At 40.6% G+C, this 17,352-nt stretch overlaps 1 protein-coding gene across 3 annotated transcripts in view; it reads left to right on the forward strand.

Moving 5' to 3' along the window:
- Positions 1–17,188, forward strand: part of dennd1b (DENN/MADD domain containing 1B) — a 105,068-nt gene extending 87,880 nt beyond the window's left edge. For 2 of the 3 annotated variants that reach the window (XM_051377385.1, XM_051377387.1), the window contains 5 exons: positions 464–520; positions 2,019–2,108; positions 10,367–10,452; positions 10,840–11,062; positions 11,810–17,188. In XM_051377385.1, coding sequence (XP_051233345.1) covers positions 464–520; positions 2,019–2,108; positions 10,367–10,452; positions 10,840–11,062; positions 11,810–12,661 — 1,308 coding nt within the window. In that variant the 3' untranslated portion in view covers positions 12,662–17,188. The remainder of the gene's footprint in view (positions 1–463; positions 521–2,018; positions 2,109–10,366; positions 10,453–10,839; positions 11,063–11,809) is intronic. The other variant, XM_051377386.1, reaches the window with a different exon arrangement.
- Positions 17,189–17,352: the final 164 nt, after the last annotated feature.

A 17,352-nucleotide genomic window follows, 5' to 3' on the forward strand; every position in this document is an offset into this window, starting at 1 on the left:
CAGCAAATTAATTTAAGAAAACTGCCTGTTTTGGAATTGACAGTGGAAGGAATGGGAGCATTGTTCATGACTATGTTTGATGAGCGAGTACCATGTCGTTATGTGCTGTACAATAGGTGGTCAGGGTGCCCTTTCATGTTATCGCCTCCTGTTAGTGTGCAAGGCTCTCTTATCCAGCCTTTTGTCTCCGTGTTTTTGCCACAGGGATCAAAGCATTTCTTGATGTTACATGAAACCAGAGCAGAATGTTAATGCAACATGTTTTGATTAGTAATCTGTGTGTGTGTGTGTGTGTGTGTGTGTGTGTGTGTGTGTGTGTGTGTGTGTGTGTGTGTGTGTGTGTGTGTGTGTGTGTGTGTGTGTGTGAATGTGTGTGTGTGTGTGTGTGTGTGTGTGTGTGTGTGTGTGTGTGTGTGTGTGTGTGTGTGAATGTGTGTGTCTTTGTGTTGTTTTTTACTCCTAGGCCAAGATTAATGCCAAGAGGGGCATCCGGGACATTAAGGGCAGACTTAAAGCAAGGGTGAGCAGCACGGACCTTCACACCTCTCTGACACACATGCACACACCCGTACACACACTTGTACGCATAATTCTGTTCTGAGGCACACAGATAGACACACGCCCCCTTCATAGATACAGACAGGAAGGCTGCTTTACATGGAGAGTGTGAATCTGACGCAGGGGCCTTTAATGACTGTTGAAGCCTGCTTAGTGCTTTGTTCAGGGCTGTACATTTTTAACCAACGCCCCTCTGGCTATGGCCTGTCATGTCATCTGAGCCCCGGCCCCTCTTTCTCTTTCATTGTCTGCATATTTCATCAGTGAGCCTGTGATTTCCTCAAAACTAATGTAACGAGGTGTATGTTTCCATAAGCCTGATGGATTTGATAAGGCAATAGCAGTTTGATCTGTCAGTGGGAAACTGAGGAGAAAGGGCACTGATGATGAACAAGAGGAGTACACAGTGTTCTGCAATGTGCACGCACACACACACACACACACACACACACACACACACACACACAGCAGAGGCAAAGGATAGAGGTGTTGAAATCTATTTGAATTTGAAGTTAAACAGATTTCGTGTGCATTCATAAATGAATTTACAAATACACAGATGAATTAATTATAGTTTCTCCAGAACAGTTTCAATCTGCAGCATGTTGCTGCCAGCCACAGATGACTACACAAGGACCTCAGTGTACAAACATATTGAAAATAAACTCATCAGAGGTGGCTTCCCTGAATGTGAGAGAACACAAGGCTGTTGAGATTCTATATATCTGTTATAGTCAAACAATCCCATGAAAAATCTAAAACCAACAGTGCATTAGTTCCTCTTACAGTGCTTTTAACTTCAGACTAAGACTCAGACCCATTCCTTCCGAAGATTTACATCTTTAAAGACAGGTCATAAATATCTACTGTAATTCTTAAAAAGCATCATCCTCAAACAGCTGTGCACTGTAGTTTTTAGCAAATGTTATTTGAACACAAGTACATAGTCCATTTGTTGGGGACTATTTTCTTTAGTGTGCTTACAGTACTGGCTGTACAACTCACAGTGTATATGGGATAGACTTAGATAAACTGCAGTGAGTTTTGTTCATTGCAACTAAGTTAATGTCTCCAAATGTAATAGTGTGGCTGTGTGTGTTTTAAATAGTTTGGGTCTATGACATAGATGAATGAGCTTTATCAGGGTTTAGATACGCAATACTTGTTAGTAGGATCAGTTTAGTACTTCATGAGATTTGTAGTAGTAAGAACAATCTAGAATATCATCAGACTGATCCTTTACTTATTAAAAATGTCACTAGCAACCAACTGGGCAGAGAGCACCATTACTTCAGTTTTTTAATTTCTTTCATTCTTTAATTTGAAAAGGATTTGGAGAACTTAAATGAAGGAGTAAGATGTTTTAGTGTGGTTCTTTAACATAAATAAAATATACATATTATTCTCCAACTAACTTCTAACACAAATCATCATAATTTTTTACATTCAACAATTCTCAGGAAGAAGAAGAAGAGGGGATGATGGTCTGTGCAGGGTCTCCCACCAGCACCAAGAGCCTGTCTCCAAGGAGACTGCAGAAGATGAGACGGGTATGACACACACACACACACACACACACACACATACACACACAGATGCACATCAGTAAATGCTTTAACTACATATACACTGACTGATCACACTGATGGACTTGGATGCATCTTCCACTCCAGTACTCTTTCTGTCCACTTTTTGTTCTCATTTCTTTCTTTCTTCCTCTCTCCATCTGCATATCTTTCTCCCTACTTTTATTTTCATCTCGCTCTCTCCCTTTCTCCCCCCACTTTCTCTCTCTTGTAAGAGCTCTTGGAAGTACAGTAGTTTGTCAAGGTGCCAAATGTAATGATAAGCATTTTTTTCTTTCAACACATTCATGTTGTACATTCAGTGTTTTCCTCTGAACAGCACGGACAGTAGAAGCAACTCATCTGCTGGTCAGCATTTCTTCTGAAGAATTTGCTTGTGCACCATAAGTAGATATCACTTTTTTTTTTTCTTTGTTGTGTGCAGAGATGGCATACAATGTGCAAGCGCATGCACACTCACAAAATACACATTCATCAATAAATTTACCAAGAGAGTGAAAAATGTTAGAAAATTGTTAGACACCGTAGCGCAGTGTAAATAAAAATGTGCACATATATTTCTTGGTGTAGGAAGTTTAGTTTCATGTTATTAAAACTGCACACGTCTGTACAGTATTAAACACATGCATACAGCCTCAAGGTTGCTAGTTATATCACCCTCCTCATAACTATACCTCTGTACTCTCAGCTGGAGCTTTTCCACCTCTTATTGCTGAGTGAAAAACGGCAAGTGGACTTCCAATTCTGTCTAAAGAAACACACACAAAAAAAACACGCCTGCAATGCACACACTGACATTTTGGTCACAGTCATGTAAGAGTGTGATTAGGAGAGGTTGCGCTGTCTCTAATTAGCGTTGTGTTTCCTGTGTGTGTGATGAGGCTGGAAAGTCTTAGCGCAGAGAAAGGTGTGACGGCCAGGGAGAGGAGAGGAACGGCAATTAGGGCTATTCTAAAGGCCTCCTCGGACACCCTCCCCCCAGCTAGTGTGCACACACAATGACGGACCAATGCGACACACACACACAGATTAACAGTTAACATGCAATTGATGTACACACACACACACACATCGTATTCAGTATATACACACACTCCCACCCCTGTCCCTGCCATTGAGGCCTGTTCATTGCCACAGTAACGGGTCCCTGGAGACCACTGGAAGAGGGACACACAGGACACAGGACAACATGTCCCACAGCACTGGTTTTAGTCCACAATGCTCTTCCCTTTCTTCTCTTTTCACATTGCCCCTCCTAGCATAACTTATAGTTCATAACCCCGGTATATTATTGTATTACCCAGACCACTACACATTAAAGACAGACAACTCAGGAGGAGAGTGTGCAGTCTGCCATCCCAACGGCTTTTTTGTTTCTGTCAACTGAAACTAAGACTGAAAATTGAGAAGCCAAGAAAGCCTTGATAATTTATGGCCTGTCATTTTGAAGGACATTGTACTGGAAATAGTTTTTTTTTTTTTTAGGATAGTCCTATTAGCTTGGTTTATGTCTTAACACACACAAAGCTGACAACAAGTAATTCTTGCACAAAAAGTCCAGCTCAGAGAGAAGGTTTTTTTATTTAGAAAAGACCACCAGAAAATCGTTTGGTAAGTACATAATGAAAGAAAGACTCTCTTTAAGTTTTGCATGGATCTTTTTTCTCAGGTAGTTACACTATATGCTAGCCATTGATTTACTTTCATCTGGCTGTTTAAAGCACACCATATTTACATTTCAGTTCAAAAGAAAGTTGGAGGGAAACGTACCTATTGTTCCTGCTTTCTCACATCTCTCCGTCTCCCACTTTTCTATGTCTGTATGTTTTTTTTTTTTTTTTAATTGCCTCCTATGAAATCTCAAAACTGTGTTCTGCCCACAACTCTCTTGACCAGGTGTTCTTCGCACGAGAAATTGCTCTCAGTGGGACTAACCTGGTTAAATAAAGGTTAAGTAAAATGAAAAAAAGAAAAACGTACCTATCCTCATACATCCCCCACCTCTCATGCCCACACACACACACACACACACACACACACACACACACACACACACACAAGCTATAGCAGTACCATGGCCATCTTTAAAACATGTCCACAAGCCTCAACATTGCAACGATAGTCTTTAATTTTCTGTCCTAAAATATTATTTCCCTAAAATAAAACAAAAAATCTTACTTTTTTTGCACCCCATGTATATCATTTAGGGTAGACTAATTATTAGAAACACCTCTCAGTATAACACAATACAATTCAACACACCATCACAAAAAAGCAGCCTCCAAAATAACCCATCAAGTTGAATCAGCACCTCTCTGAAACAGTCCAACAAAAACTGAACTTTATAACCTTCACAAATTGTTCTGCATTAGTTTTAGCTTCTGTCGGTATACCTAATAAACTGGCAACTAGGTGTAAATTGAAGCTCGAGCACTGGTCCTGCTTATTGAGCAATATAAGTCCTTCCTATAAGTACTCACTTCAGTTACAATAAACACAAGATATTTATATATATTTTCCTGTTAAGACTTAGTGACACATTCATGCCAATGACATATTTTTTGCATCGTGTCCTTAGCTATACTATATATACTTCAAAACCTACTCCCTGTGTCATTTCCACATGTCCATACCTCTGACCAAGTGACCAACAAAGGCTCCTTCACCTGCCTTTTCAGAAACACGTTGCCATCCGACACTCCAAAAATGTGATCTGATTAAAGACATTCCATCCCTCCTGTGTGAAAGAAAAAGCCTGATACATTTTTATCATTCATCATTTCCTTTTGCAAACCCCTCTATGTCTGTCCTTGAAAATGAAATGAATGATCCTGGAGTAGCTCCTTTTAATTAATCATAGCAAAATAATCAGAGTTATGAAATTCATATTCTTTTTGATCAGCCAACACATGCACCAAAGTGAAAGTGCTGCTGTCATTTGCGCACATATTTTAGCCGTATCTGGCAATGTGGGTGATTTGTTGTGTTTGGTAAGCTTGTTGATTAAGAATGTAGGAGTAATCCTTTCATTTGACAAAAACAAGACTGAATTGGACTGCTGACTTCTTGTCTGATACAACAAACAACAACCACTGTTCTGGCTCCTGTATGGTTTTCTGTGAGTGTCACGTCTGTTTTTGAGATTCTGTTTAAGATTTTGTATATCTGGTGTTTGTGTATATGTGTATGTGTGTGTGTGTGCCTGTGTGTGTTTTATGTGGTATTTTGCTGTAAGCATCCGCAAATAGAAAGTGTGTCTGTACCTCAGCCCCTTTGTACACGAGCATGTATTTTGAGTGTGTGTGTGCTGTATGTACACAACCATGCATGCATTTAGCAGTTTGCCTCAGGTTGGAGACAACAGAATGACAGCTGTTAAGATAGCAGAGGAGAGTAGAGGATGGGATAGTGTTATGGACAATGACAGCCAGCAGGCTTGTGGCCGGGCTCAGCCCCAGGCTCTGGACTCTTCACCTGGTGAGGCAGAAGAGATGCCAGACCGGAAAACACCACATATCTCAGGGTGGAGGGGAAACAGGGAGCTAACAAAGATGTAAAGCAGGAACAAAGTCACATGGATACTCCAGTGTGTACGTGCTGGTGTGTGTGTGTGTGTGTGTGTGTGTGTGTGTGTGTGTGTGTGTGTGTGTGTGTGTGTGTGTGTGTGTGTGTGCGCGCGCATGGGAGGATGTGTTTGAATGCTCCATCGGTGGGAGACAGCTCATGTGTTCATGGCCAGTGGACACATATGTACACTGAACACATGACTTGTGAAGTGTCTGTCTTGTAACCGGGGGGACATTGTACGTTTGTGTGGTTATGATTTCAGGATGAAGCACTATCATTTGTCAGTTCAAACATACTCATACTAATATGTATTTTTAATACAATGTACAATGTATGTTTTGTACATTGTGGGTGCATTGTTTTCAGTACATGATTGAAAATGCTATAATATGAACAATATGCAAAAGCCTTATTTTCTTGGTAAACTGAATAGCTAATAACTTATTTCAAAGCATATTCATGTCTCCTGGATTATAGATCATACAGCGTGTGTGTGTTAATTCATAATAATGAAATTGTTGTTATAATTGTAAATGGAAAATAGTGTTTTATAAAAAATTATATTGTGGATAATTATTGTTAGATAGATTAATAGTTAAGATGCGATACAATGAACTTAAAGTACAGTGGCACTGTGTGTGTGTGTGTGTGTGTGTGTGTGTGTGTGTGTGTGTGTGTGTGTGTGTGTGTGTGTGTGTGTGTGTGTGTGTGTGTGTGTGTGTGTGTGTGTGTGTGTGTGTGTGTGTGTGTGTGTGTGTGTGTGTGTGTGTGTGTGTGTGCATGGTCATTTGTATGTGTTTGTAGTCTCCACTTCGTTTAGTTTCTCCCCACTTCAGAGACCAACTGGCCTCCTCGCTGAAACCAAAGTGCCATCTCCTGGCACCCTCAAAGTACTGCACCGCACCCATTCACAGAAAGACACCTGGTGATTTTACTGGATGAGTTTAGTTTAGTCTAACAGAATGAGCATAATGCACATTTTCCTGCTTTTATATGGCTCCTGTTTTAAGCGAAAGGGAAGTGGGCTTTCAGCAACAGCCAGTTGGACTGACGAGTAGTAGATCTTGCCTCAAACGTTGTTTTTTTCTCCCCCACACACCCCCCTTTCGAGTGAGCAGCTCTTAAACAGGCAGACACAGACTTGGCCGTACTTCTGCAAAGGCTCTGCCTCTCCCCAAGGTTTGTTTGCATTTTACCGGCATCTCTTTACATACTCTGCCAAGCTGTGAGATCAGTGCCCACTCAGAAATACCATATGAAATGTATAATGTAAGACGGGCTATTAAAGTCCGCTAGCATTTGGCCCTGTCACAGAGAGGCATAGTTGTTCCGCATAACCGGTCATGCAGGGAAGGAAGGGAAGAGGAGGGGAAAGTTTGTTTCTCCAAATGCAGCTACTAAAATGGATGGTGATGACTATTTTCCCCTCATAACCACAGAAATGAAATGTAATTTGTTATATCAAATCTGAATACGTTTTTTGAGGCCCCTGAGATGTATTTCATACCTTTTGCTTATTGCATTACGAATCCAAGGGTATTCAGGGTTAGAGTAAAGGATAAGTTAAGTCATGTTTACAGTTCCAGCCTCATTTGCTCACAATCCTCAACTGTAAAGCGATACTGAAGACGGGAGTGTATGCGTTGCTTTTTATGTCTGAAGCCTGAACTGGAGGTAATTAGGATTCTTTTACCTCTTTAGCCAGGTACTCAGGAACTCAGATCAGGGTGTAAAAAAATACAAAATAAGATACAAATAATTAAGAAATGTTTCCCTTAAAGTGTAAGTCAGTTTAGTGAGTTCACTGTGTGTCAAATCTTATCCTTGATTTAGGAACCACAAGGGGATTTTCTCCCCTTTAAAAATACTGGATTGAGCTAATAGTTTTATTGAAATAACATGACCATTTTTATTATTTTCATGACTCCTGTTCCTCTAGCTGTATCGTCTGACTCTTTTCGCTCCCTGCGTTCTGTACAGTCTCACTTGTGGCGACGGGGTGGAGACGAAGGGAAGCGAGAGCCAGACAGACAGAAACTGTGACATCTGTCACTGACAGCAGAGTGATGGAGGGAGAAAATGGGAGACAGGAAGGCATGGGGAGAGAATCACTTTTTTCATTTTCACCTTTCAGCTTCCCATTAGCCGACAGCGAGAAGCTAATGAAGGAGCAGTATGATAATCTGTTGTTCTTCCATTTCGTGCTTTCCACTGTCCTGTCAGGCCTGGGGAGGTACTGGATGGTGGCAGAGCTGTCACAGCTTTAACATGGGACCTGTTTGCATTGGTTGAGAATATCTCATGAATGTCTAGATTTGAAGAGTCTATATTTTTGTTGTTGTTTTCTACATTGACACACAGTACATCTAATTTTAGATCTCTGATTTAACTGCTGTTGTTGGTTTTGACAGTTTTTGAGGAGCAGGAATATTATGTTCAAGTAACTGACAAAAGCATACTTTGTATCTCGCATTACCAATAAAATGAATGCAATATGTTGGCCATTCTGAAAAAGCGTGATAAACTCCACTCCTGCGCCAAATTTGGCACTTCTATCGTAAAATGCTCGGTTGTTGTAAATAGTTTCATCTTAACTGCTGCACTAAAGGGTCACAGTGAAGAGAGGGAATGACAAATTGATAAAGCCGTGAAGTGAGGTACCATCCATTTACTGCTCCCTATGGAACTTCCTTTTGTAGACGGCACCAAAGCTGTAACCGAGATCAGAGGGCCAGGCTTCATGACCTGTGTCTGGTTGTGTTTGGGTTCACCTTGCTTTAATAAACACCTAGACGCAGAGAGAGGCCCTGCTTCCCCAAACACAGCCCTCTTGCACAAATGCACAGTCTAAATAACCTCACGCACCATGAACACGCAGGGCATGTGTTGGTAGTGTTTGTGTGGAACCGTTTCTGTCCGAACCCCACCCTCCCCAAGTGTCTCACAGGTGCATCTCCGCTCTGCCGGCCTGCTTTGGCTGGCTGGCATGTCGGCCTGGCCCCAGATTTACTGCCCTGACACAGGAATCCATTAAAGGCTGTTTAGGGATCCCAGGCCTGAGCCCCTCTGAAATCTCTTTCATTATAGCTCCAAGCTACCATGGAAGGGGAGCGGCTTGGCCAATCAGCAGTGCCACCACATGTGTTCGTGTTTAGCCCGATGGCTGAGAGGCTTAAGTGGCTACTGCACACATCTCCTCCGCTGACTTTTATGGAGAAAATGGCACTTTAACTCTTTGTGTTTTTTTGTAATAGGGTGCGTATGTGACCGAGTGTGTATATGTGAGTGTGTGTGGGTGTGTATGTCTTCCCTGGCCGAACACAGGCCCTAAATGAGGCCAGGCCAGCCACACGTTACATTCCGCCTGTCTGGCTGGCACTGCGTCGGCTAATCAAGACCGGCTTGGTTCACGGTTCCAATACTGATTCCAACCCCCCCTCCAAAATTCCCATCATTCTTTGGGGCTTTGAGGAATCTTTCCTCACCTCTCAATATTTCCTTCCTTCCTTTTTTCATTCATTCCCTTCCTCCTTCGTTCTTTTGGTCATGTGTTCTGTTTTTTGCCTTTTCATTTTTTTTCTGTTCTTCACCTTTGTGTCTCTGATTCCCGCTCTACCATAACCACAACACAAGCACACAGACACTACTGTCTTCACTTGTTAAACACACCCCTGTGCTCCGCTCACATTTAGGCTTGTAAAGAACCTTTTCCTCAGTGCTGGGCTTTGATAATGTGGCTAACGTGAGTTTACAAAGAAAAATGCAGAGAAAATCAGAGAGGTGGATCTAAGCCACACACACACAAAAACAGGGAAAACATGGCAGTGCCCCGTAAAGCTAACGCACACTGGTTGTTAGCAGTGCTAGCATTTTAAGTATACCCATGAGTGCTTGGGACTGAAGGAAAATTTGAGATCTTAGCAAAAAAATTTACACAGGAGGTGTGCAGCAATATGTGAGAAGATAAATGGGCAAAATGCAAAGAGTGTAAATTAGAAAGTGAGATAGTGTTAACATAAGTGAACATGCACATGCAGTGAGAGAGGAACATGTGCGTCGTAGTGGAAGGCATGTTAATAAGTGGCCTGGGGCAGATTTGGGCTCCCATGGGGAGAGTCCTGCCCTGCTCTGTGAAGCTTCTGTCTCTTTTTTAACCCGCCCATTAAATATGGTACACAGGTGGCTTATTAAACCCACTGTGTTAGACAACTACAGTACACACTGATCATTCAACACTCTGCAATGACAAATACAAAATCACATGCACTGGTGTGTGTAATGCAAATGATTAATGTAGTTACCCATATCTTAACTCACTCAGTAGCTTGTAGTTCACATATAATGCTGAGTGTGATAAAATACTGCAGGAGAGCCTAAAGATTTTTATCCCTAGACCCAAATTTGACAAATTTAGTCTCAACCCTAAGGGTTCAGGTTCATTAAAAAAAAAAAACTAGTACTCTTGCGTTATGGGGACCCACCAGACCTGCATCTTTCCTGTATCTGCTTCCAAGCTGTCGTTATATGAAAACACTATATTCTGTCTAGACTCCATGTTTAGGGAGACACAACCCCCCCGAGTCCACTTTTATTGTTTTATCATGTTATTCTTTGCGTCTAACTACATCCACTTTCTGTGTTGTTCTCATTAACAGCAGAACTTGAACAAGTCTCCCATGAGCATGGGCCCTCGAGATCTTGGCTACGGGCTAGATGATGATGAGCTGGACACTGCAAGCAAGTAAGTACTCCTAGATTTTTTACCTATTGCTTCACAACATTTTGTCATTGAAGCCATGTTCATGTTTTATCAGGTATGCATGCCATTTATATTAAGATATGAGAACATTTGCTGTCTGACTGATTAATTTTATGAAGAAAAAGTTGATGCCAGGTTCAAAGTTGCCTTTCCAAGGAGATTCAGCCCTTTTTTACTTATGATAATATTGCCCCCAAGTGGACATATTTAGTAACAACATTAGTTGACAGAAACATCAGTCATAGACTAAAACTACTTCTCCTCAATCACAGTGTAATTGTTGACTTGTTCTCAGTGATATTCATAATAATACATAAATATAATCCATGAAACACTGTTTAACTCTGCTCTGTCCCTTTCTCTTACCAGGATCTCCTCAGAGGACAGCGGGGATGTCCCTTCGTACATCGAGGACAGCGATGATTCCTACTCGCTAGAACTGGACATCGACTCTTCCCGCTCAGGCCAGATGAACCTGCTGGAGGAAATCCTGGACTCTCTGAACACCACAACGATGGAGCAAGGCAAACTCAGCGCTGCCAAGAGCCTGGACTTCTTCAGATCCATGGAAGATTTAGACTACAAGGCCCCGGTACGTAAGAAAGACTGGAGGAAGACTAGATTATAAGAAGGCCTCTGTTGTGATTTACAGGTTCAAGACTCAAGGAAAGAGGGCAATTTAGATGGGTACAGATAGACAGACATGAAGTCTAAAATGAAGAATATCTAAAAACAAACTCTCAAAATAATCATTTTCAAATAGTTTTTTGTGCACAGCATCTCCACTGTTATATCTGTATCAACCCTTTCACTTGCTTGGAAGTGGCCTGGAAAACAGTCTTCTTTTTACTACGATCCTAGAGGTACCATTTATCTGACTCTCAAATTCTCCTATTAGCTTAAATAAATTGATGATCTTTTCTGACTTGGGGAATTGAAAAATGAAGAAATACCCCAACACCTACTGTAGATAGTAGTTTACAAAAGCATCATAAATAATAAATAACAAAGGTATTCAGTGTCTCTTTCCCCATTGATAATGGGACTCGACTGGACGAAAATGCCCACACGTTGCTTGGTTCGCCATAACAACAAGGAGGTTTTTACAGTCAAGCACGATAGCTCATTTGCTAAGGTTCGGGGCTTTTCATATGTTGACTATTGGGACACAACAATCTGTGCGTGTGCCATCCTAATTTAAACAGTGTGCAGAAAGCTGGCAGTAAGATACACATGAAATAGTGTTCTCGGCCACATACTTCATAAAGGCAGATATTTGATGAAATCCAGGTCTGTTCATAAAGGTGTTGGTTTAATTTAGTATTTCCTTCCGTTACAGAGCAAGCCCACACCTTCCAGCGACTCTAAACCTGCAGATGAGAGTGGCTGCGGTGGAGGCGGGGATCAGGGCAGCTGGAATATGGGCCAGGATGACAGCGCGGTCCACGGAAAACACCTTCCCCCATCCCCGCGCAGACAGCCCAACAAGAGCAGCCTGAAGGTGTCAAAGAAACCGGCGGCAGCTCTTGCAGTGCCCGTCATCACAGCTACACCTCCAGCCCAGGACACTGACATCTCCAAGTCACGTCCTCATCATCCCAGCTCTGACCCTCCGCCTCTACCTCCAGGGCGACAACCAGGAGACCGCTACTCCTACTCGCCTTTAATGTCCCATAGAGTTACACCGATGCCGCCATCCTCCTCTCTCTCCCACACCTACAGTTCTCCAGAACATTATTCTCCTGTACCAGCGGCACGGCCTCGGACCATCTCAGACCCACAAACCAGCACAGAGCCTCCTCAGGCCCAGAACCAGACTGCCTCCACCAACATCCTGAGGAGGAAGGTGCTGTCCAAGGAGACAGTGAGGCACTACCAGGAAAAGGCCCTCCAGAGGCAGGGCAGCAAGGGCCACCAGGAGGGTCAGGGGAGCCCGGCGAGTAACAGCCATTCAGCTATGCAGGTCCCATGGGAGAAAGAGGTGTCCAAGGAGGGGCTCCTGGGGCTCGGCCTGTGTCTGGGTCAGGGTAAAGGCTCAGGGGCGGCTGTGGGGCAGGATCAAGGCCTCCTCGAGGAGATTGAGTCCATGTGTTGCCTCGGCTCAGTCCTCCACACCAGCCTGCAGCTCTCACAAGTTCACTGCAACAACAGTCACCACCAGGTCCAGGGCAAAGCCACAGACGAGTCGTAGGGATGTCAAAGACTCAATGTCTGTAAAATGCCATAGGTTCTACTGAAATATATTCACTTTAATTCTTCTATTACTATTAGCCGCTATCTCAACAACGAGATCTTTTTTTATCTCAACACTCAGCTATCAGGAAATATTACGGACAAAGTTGATGTCATACAGGCAGAGTAACAACAGAGTCACAGCCTCTAGAGCAGGAACTAGGAAGAGGTGAATTGGTGCACTGCACAAGTCTCCATCTTTTCAAGACATTTCTCTGTAAAATAGAGCCCTAGAAACCTTATTTTCTTCAAATCTGCCACCACAGTAAGAATGTTTCAACCTGTTTTCAATAAATATGAACTTGTTTCAAGAATGTTCTTGAAATGAATGTCTGTATCTTGAATACACATAAATATCTCTATCACTTGAAATACATTGATTTACAATGGAAACAGGTTTAAATGATCTTACTACAGTGGCAGATTTTTTCACATTCCATGCAGGATAGGTGCTTTTCCTATGAGTGAATTGGATATTTAGCTTAAGTGACAAGATGTGAATTTAGAAAGATAAAACAAGTGAATTATCTTGTGAACTTGGCACTTCAAAAACACAAACTGAGGCCATAGTACTTAGATTGCTTTGTGTTTTCGGAGTACTGTGAGATTCGATTTTTTTTTTTAAACTCAAATGCAAACAAAAAAAGGCTTGATAAGAAGGATGTTTTTGCAGTGTGTTTACTGCTCATCATAGTATTTCTGTCTGTAATCATCTAACTTTATGGATAACACGTATTATTTTCCTGTGTTGTATTTTTCATCGTGTAACATATTCACAATGCAATACCTGGAGAAAAAAAAAGACCCATTAATTACATTATGGGTAAAATATGAGTAGCCAACCGGAAATGGAAGAATTTTCCACCTTCACTTGAGAAAAAAAGTCTGAGTACTTTTTCAGGATTAAGAAGGGATGCAATACACCATTATGTCAGACCTTTATTCACAGTGTTCCAAACATTTCACGTGATCAAATTCAATTTGCACTTGTAGATTAAAAAAATTTACTTGACCACCTGATACTAAAATCATTTGAGCTAACACGACAAAATGAGGCAGGATTTATCAGACACGAAGTCCACTCTGGCCTTTGAAACTAATTATACACTGTGTAATTTAAATGTTTGTTTTCTATCACCATGCCTTAAACGGACATGTGATTTGTTTTTAATACTCTGGTGTCTTAATCCATAGATACCATAACAGGTACTTTGTAATCAGATTTTCTGATTCTCTCAGATCGTAAATGCAACAGTTAACAGTTCTTAAACAGCACTGTATTTCTCTGGATTATTAGAATAGTTAATACATATATATATATATATGATGTGCTTTAAGCTGCTGTTTTAAATTGCATTCCAGATAATGAGATGTGCATGTTGAAACCTCTCTCTCTCCTCTCCTCTTGCTGTGTTCCTCAGGACACTTCTGTCACTCTGAAGAGAAGCAAATACAGTTAAAAGTTACAGTGGATGGTCTGAAAATGCCAGTGTCAATGCTCCATGTCCTTTTCCTTTCTCTTTGTTTACCTTTTAATCATCACGCTTCCCCTCATGGTGTCTGTCCTAATATTCTGCGTATTCGTCCTTTCAGCACATCTAATTTTCACTCTGGACCTTAACAATGGTGACCAGTTGTTGCGGACCTAATGTGGTTTGGAGTGGATGTGGAAAATGGGTACTTAAAAGGATAAGGCCGGTGATATTCTACACTTTCTTATTGTCAACAAATCCCACAAAACAATGCACCCTTTCGGGTGGCTTTCAGATTTCTGTATCTATCCCCAAGCCCATTTGTTCCTACTGAAAACATAAAAAATAGTTCACAAATATGTAGTTTCAGTTTACAAAAAAAGGCTCAGTCATTTCTTAAAATAGCGGGAAACTGTAGATTTTAGCAAATTGTACTCAAACCGGAGTAAATAGTCCCCCAAAAACTATTTTTTGGGGGACTGTTGTCAGCTGTAGATTATTTGTAAGTAATAAATTCATTTTTGGTTTAGGTCCTTTCATTTTATTTGTTCATATTAAGAAAAATATACAATATCACCAGACTTATCACATAACTGAGTCTTTGTCTTTCTCTCTGTCTGTCTTCATGTCTTTGCCCACAGGAGGAAATGCAATCTCTGTCCTGCTAGGTTAGAGTCACACACTGTAAAGTAGTGTGCAGTGTTTGATGATTGTACTGTAATGAAGCAATACGGTTCTCCTCGGAGAGTAGCTACATGGATGTAATGTGTACAGAGTCGAAAGTATTTCTATAACAGACTCTCCTGTGGAGAGAAACGCCCGCGTCCAGAGGTTGTGGGTTCCCATCATTCCCTGTGCCGCCGCAAACCCAGAGAAAAGAAGAAAGCTTTTTCATGTGCTTGTGTTGGGATTATTACATTTATGGTTCGTTGTTCTCATGATTTATGCCAGACGCCAGTCGGTGTGGCAGTTTAATAGCAGCTATTTCTCCGCTTTTTGAGTGCTGCTCTGCGTTAACGATTTGCTCATAAAGTCTTTGGCGTGCTTCTAAAAGCCCAGGAATCAGTCTTAGTAATTCCAAAAAGGAGAAAAAAAAACAGTCTCCAAAACAATCTTTGCACTGGCCTTATTCAGTGTAAACACTTTAAAAAAATACTTATTTACTATGCAAATATTTAAAATTATCAAAAAAAGGTCAGTTTTTTTAAAGTAATTATATTATAAAGCATTATAGAAAAAATCACTCAATCAATAGGAGTAAGCCTAATGTGTCCCAAAATAAATAAATATCAAAGTCTATTTAACTGTGTGTGAGCTGAGGTGTGTCTGTGGGTGTTAATGACAGAATGGTGTGTATGGTGTGCCTTATACAGTAAGAGTACCACCCGATAATCAGAACAAGGTACAGTATTATATAAAGGAGGTGTATGCAATGTTGTTCAGACCACCTTAAATCACAGTTAGGAACATTTATTTATATGATAAAGCAGACGTGAAACCTGTTTTTGGTCCTTTAGAAACTGACCTGAAATGAACTTGGGTACTAGTATTGTTTTTATAGCTGTTTTGTTTTTGAGTTTCGGCTGCGGTCCAGCTGGAGTTACTCTGTGTTTTTCTTTGCTGCGGTGGTCGGTGGGAATCTTCCTGCCTGTATTTAAGAGAAGATGTCTGAATTTCTCTGGGTTATTTGACTTTTTGTAAATTAGGTACTTTCTTTGGTTGTACTAATAGGTGATTACTTGTATAGTTTTTGCTCTTTTTTTTCCTTTCCTCTTTTTAAAAAAAAACCTTGAACACTCATTCTGAGCTAACTGTATTGAAAAAACATTTCTCAGAGGAGTTCCTCTAGTTGATTTCATATTGATGAAAAAATTATTTTCAGCTGAATAGATGTGTATTTTTGCTGGCTTGAGTTTATTTTACATGGATAATATATAATTGGTGTTGTATGTTGTAGAAAAATGACACCTAATATTTGAATGTTTTAGATTTTATTTTTGGAAGATAAAAATAGAGAATATTAACAAACGTCCCATGTAGCCATTCATGTTCAGAAGCATTTGACACCTTCTAATCAAAATAAGCAGAGACTGACGCTTACTGTACATGGTACAATGCTTATTGTTGTATCTGCATGTATGTACCTGTATGTTGTATACTATGATTTTGTTTTGTTTAGTATAACAGATTTGGTCTATTCTGTTGGTATTAATTATTATTTCAGTATTTAGCACTTCCATGAAATCGAGAATGATGGAAAGAACATTGGGTCTCGTACACTCATTCTGCCTTGCATTGGGTATTGTGGAGTTAAATGTCATCTGCCTTGCATTTTCTGTAGAAGAAAACATTTCTTCTTTGGTTACTGGCTACTGTAAATCTAACCGTAGAGGTTTGTAAGGGGGAAATACTGGAGCAGTCAGCTGCTGTTAAGTGAAATGAAAAGCTTTAGTAACTCTGGTCCAGTTTACACTAATGTTGTACAACAATGAAGAAATGATTGTCAGGGGATATGCATTTCAGTATCTGCAGGTTTGTGATAACTAACTTATACTCTGCTAAAAAAATAGAGTGTTAAGTTATGAATATATATATATTTATATGGTAAGTATAATTGTCCTGAAATTACAAATTTGGATAGAGTGGGAGGTGACAGATTATGTAGCAGCTTTTACTGAGGTACTATGGAGTGAGAGCACAAACAAAGATATTAACATCACTTCCCCTTTAACCACACATTTAAAAAAACTGTGTGCTCAGTGTAGTGACGACCTTGGACAAGTTACAGTAAGCAACATTTCTCTTTTTTTCAGTCTCAATTTTGGGTATTGTAATCATGATTAACTCTTCGGTATGCCATTTTCTGATTCTGTGCACACTTGCATGTTCTCATTGCAGAGAAAACAACTGTCTTAAACAACTGAGGTCAATCTAATGTGCTATTCATGAGTAACTTGGTACTACTGCACATAATGTATGCACTGTGAACTGAAAATAAATTATACTGTTTCATGCTTTTGCATCTCTGGACTCATTTTTTTATTCTAAATTCTGTATTAACATCGGTAGAACCACAGTATGTGTTAAGAAACAATGTATTTTGCTGACGAAATAGTTGGGGTAGTAGCCTATGTTGTGTATTCACAGTTCACAAAGACAATGCTGGTTTATTGAGTAG

This window comes from Dicentrarchus labrax, unplaced genomic scaffold (genome assembly GCF_905237075.1).
Source record: "Dicentrarchus labrax unplaced genomic scaffold, dlabrax2021, whole genome shotgun sequence".
NCBI lineage: Eukaryota > Metazoa > Chordata > Actinopteri > Moronidae > Dicentrarchus > Dicentrarchus labrax.